The 3,314-nt window shown below is 46.5% G+C and overlaps 1 protein-coding gene across 3 annotated transcripts; it reads left to right on the plus strand.

Moving 5' to 3' along the window:
• Positions 1–1,105: 1,105 nt before the first annotated feature.
• On the plus strand, positions 1,106–3,052 carry LOC126847634 (uncharacterized). Of its 3 annotated transcripts, none has more exons than XM_050587938.1 (3): positions 1,106–1,795; positions 1,863–2,402; positions 2,464–3,052. In XM_050587938.1, the coding sequence occupies exons 2-3, from the start codon at positions 2,020–2,022 to the stop codon at positions 2,540–2,542; spliced, it is 462 nt and encodes a 153-aa protein (XP_050443895.1). In that variant the 5' UTR covers positions 1,106–1,795; positions 1,863–2,019; the 3' UTR covers positions 2,543–3,052. The 3 variants fall into 3 exon arrangements, with proteins under 3 accessions (XP_050443895.1, XP_050443893.1, XP_050443892.1); XM_050587936.1 differs by having other exon boundaries at positions 1,106–1,222; positions 1,448–2,402; XM_050587935.1 differs by having other exon boundaries at positions 1,106–2,402.
• The last annotated feature ends 262 nt before the right edge of the window (positions 3,053–3,314 follow it).

Genomic DNA, 3,314 nt, shown 5'->3' on the forward strand with positions numbered 1-3,314 from the left:
AAAAACACCGTTCCCGTTCCATTCTGTATCTACGCAGACACCGAAGCTATCCTCAAACCGATCGCCCCCCCCCCCCCCAACGCCGGTGGGACATACGACATCGCGGAGCACGTAGCGTGTAGTTTCGCTTACTTTGTCAAGTGCGATTTCGATTCGACACTTGACAAGTTTGAACTCTACCGGTGTGCGAATTGCATGGCGGTGTTTGTGGAACGGTTGGAACGGGACGTGAAGGCCATAGCTCGACGGTATTTTTCCCCGGTGGATATGACCCCCCTTACCCCCGCGCAGCAGGCAGTGCACGATGCGGCGACCGCGTGCTACGTCTGCCGCGAACCGTTGACGCTGGCCGACAAGGTGCGGGACCATTGTCACCTGAGCGGACGATACAGAGGCCCAGCTCACAGCGCATGTAACTTAAAACTGAGAGTGCCGAACTACGTACCGATCGTGCTCCACAATTTTTCGGGTTACGATAGTCATTTTCTCACCACCGCCCTCGCCGACGACACTAATCAAATCCAAGTCATCGCCAAGACCAAAGCAAAGTACATTTCGTTGTCTAAGTTTCTGCGGTTGGACGACGAAACCGGCGGGAGTCACACAATCGTCATGCGGTTCATCGATTCATACCGGTAAGACTGATAAAAACAAAGCAGTAATTTTGGTCTACAATAATGGTATTTCTGGACAGGTTTCTGCCTTTGTCGCTGGATGAAGCCGCGCGGTCGCTGACCGACGTCCAGCTGGTGAACACCAGAACCCGGTTTCCGGACGATGGACAGTTCCGGTTAATGAAAACGAAGGGGTATTGCCCGTACGAATACGTAACGAGCGCAGAGGTGCTTGAGGAAACCTCCACTCGACGCCTTCCTGAGTCAGTTGACGTTGTCCACCATCACAGACGAACAATACCGCCACGCGCAGACCGTGTGGACAACGTTTAACTGTCAAACACTAGGCCAGTATAGTGACGTAAACATGTGCGGTGACGTGTACTTACTGGCCGACGTGTTTGAAACGTTCCGGAAGTTTATATATTATAATCTAGGTATTCCTTTTACTACGCCAATGGGCCTTGATGCTATTAGATCAGGTTCTGTTAATATTGAAGGTGACCTAGGTGATACGCCTAGCGGCTGATATTTAATCGGCACCTGAGGGAAAAGACACAACGCGTGTGGATTGCTTATCCCTGGTGCTAAAGACAAGAGTGCTAAAGGTACGTTATTACGGTCTTCGCAATTTAATAAAAATTGAGCCGCTGACACTAAGTGACTTTCAAATTGTACCAAATCAGTGTTGTTAAACCATGTGCTACCAAGCTCATTTGCCCCACATAGGCACCATATTAAAGATTTATGATGTCTGCGGTGTTGATTAATCCTATCATGATAAATTACTTGGCATAGCTTATAGAAAAGGAAACTTAACCTATATTCCGTAGGACTATGGACGATCTTCGCTGCCGAATCGACCTTCTGGAATCGTGCACTACTTATGGAATCGTATCCTCGAGCACTACAGCTCGATCCAGCTGCGTATCTGACGACCCCTTCGTTAGCCTGGGATGCGATGAAGCTAATGACAGGGGTCAAAATAGAGCTCATGACGGAGCACGAGCAGGTGCAATACGTCATGAAAAACATCCGCGGGGGGTTGGTCCAATGCAATCAACATTATGCAAAGGCCAACAATAAATATATGGAGGACTTTGACTCGACGGAAGAGTTATCGTACATCATGCAGTTAGACGAAAATAACCTTTACGGGTGTGCGATGAGCCTTCCGATTGGTGAGTTCCATTTCTTAACCCCGCGGAGCTCGCAACTTTTGACCCCCAGATACGTCACTCATTACAGGTGCTTACAGCAAGGCGTTGCCAACGGGGTGGTTCTCCGGAGAATCCATAGCGCACTTCGGTTTCGGCAGCGTGTTAGGATCCGTCCGTTCATCGAAACGAACACGAGATTGCGCGCTGTGACCGGGACAAAGTTTGAGGGCAACTTGCCAAAACTCATGTCGAACTCGGTTTACGGCAAGGCGCTCGAGAACCCTGAAAAACGACCCAAAGTGCACATTGTCACGCGCTGGAGAAACGTCAAGCAGAGACTAGGAGCCGGTGTTTTGATAGCTAAACCCACGTTCGACAGCGTGGCGATCTTTACCCCGTCCATGGCGGCCGTGCAGATGACCAAATCGGTTATCAAGTACGACCGGCCGTCATACGCGGGTTTCGCCGTGCTGGAGCTGTCAAAATACATTCTGTACGACTTCCATTACGGGTACATGGTACCCAAATATGGCTCTAAAGCGCGTGTCATCTATGGAGACACGGATAGTCTGTTTTATTGGGTTGAAACCGACGATTTTTATGCTGACATGAAGGCTGATATCGACAAGTATGCACGGACCGCTTTGCCGGTCATTTACACAAACTAATGGGTTTATTTTTTTATCCAGGTACGATACCAGCAACTTCAGTCCGGACTACCCATACGGAATGCCTTTGGTCAACAAAATGCTTTTATGGAAGATGTAGGACGATGCTGGTGGTAACATCGTCCTATTATTCATCGGCCTTCGGAGCAAGTCGGTACTGCTCCGATTCGGTCGAACCGTCGATGAATAAAAAAAAGCTGAAAGGCATTCAACGCGCGGTCGTGGAAAAGACGATCACCCCCCAAGACTACTACGACTGTCTCGTTATCCCAAACCACAAGGTAATGAGACAGACGTGTACGTTTCGGTCGAAACGTCATAGGTTGACCACCGAAATGTGCACGAAACTAGCGATGGAGTACAAAGACGACAAGCGGTACCAAATACCCAATTTGTTTTTGACACTCCCCTGGGGTCATTATCGTATCGCAGACGATGAACCGGACATTGACTAACCGGTGGCGGTGACGATGGATTTGACAGTGTAAATTAAACCAAGACGGACTCTTTTTGTATTTAATTTTTAGTTTTTTATTTTGTAAATAATGTATAATGATAGTCAAGACCTGTCTCTTTTTGTATTTATTTTTATTTTTATTTTTTTTGTAAATAATGTACCAAGATTGACTCTTTTTTATTTATTTTTGTTGTAAATAATGTATAGTAATAATACAAATTAAACCAAGACTTCTTTTTTAAATAATTTCCCTTTAATGATAATAATATCAGGTAATAATATTTGCTAGTACAAAATATACATAGTTAAGTGTGTGTGTGTGTGTGTGTGTACAGGAAAACATCAGGTTTGGGTATGCGTGCACAGTGCCGCGGAATAAATTACAAACCGATGAAAGTGTGAGTTATTTGTTCAA

Source organism: Adelges cooleyi, unplaced genomic scaffold (assembly GCF_023614345.1).
Source record: "Adelges cooleyi isolate 19-005CV unplaced genomic scaffold, UGA_ACOO_1.1 ACOO_flye_CR_arks_rails_tigmint_CR_PRNA_11, whole genome shotgun sequence".
In the NCBI taxonomy this organism is placed as follows: Eukaryota; Metazoa; Arthropoda; class Insecta; order Hemiptera; family Adelgidae; genus Adelges; species Adelges cooleyi.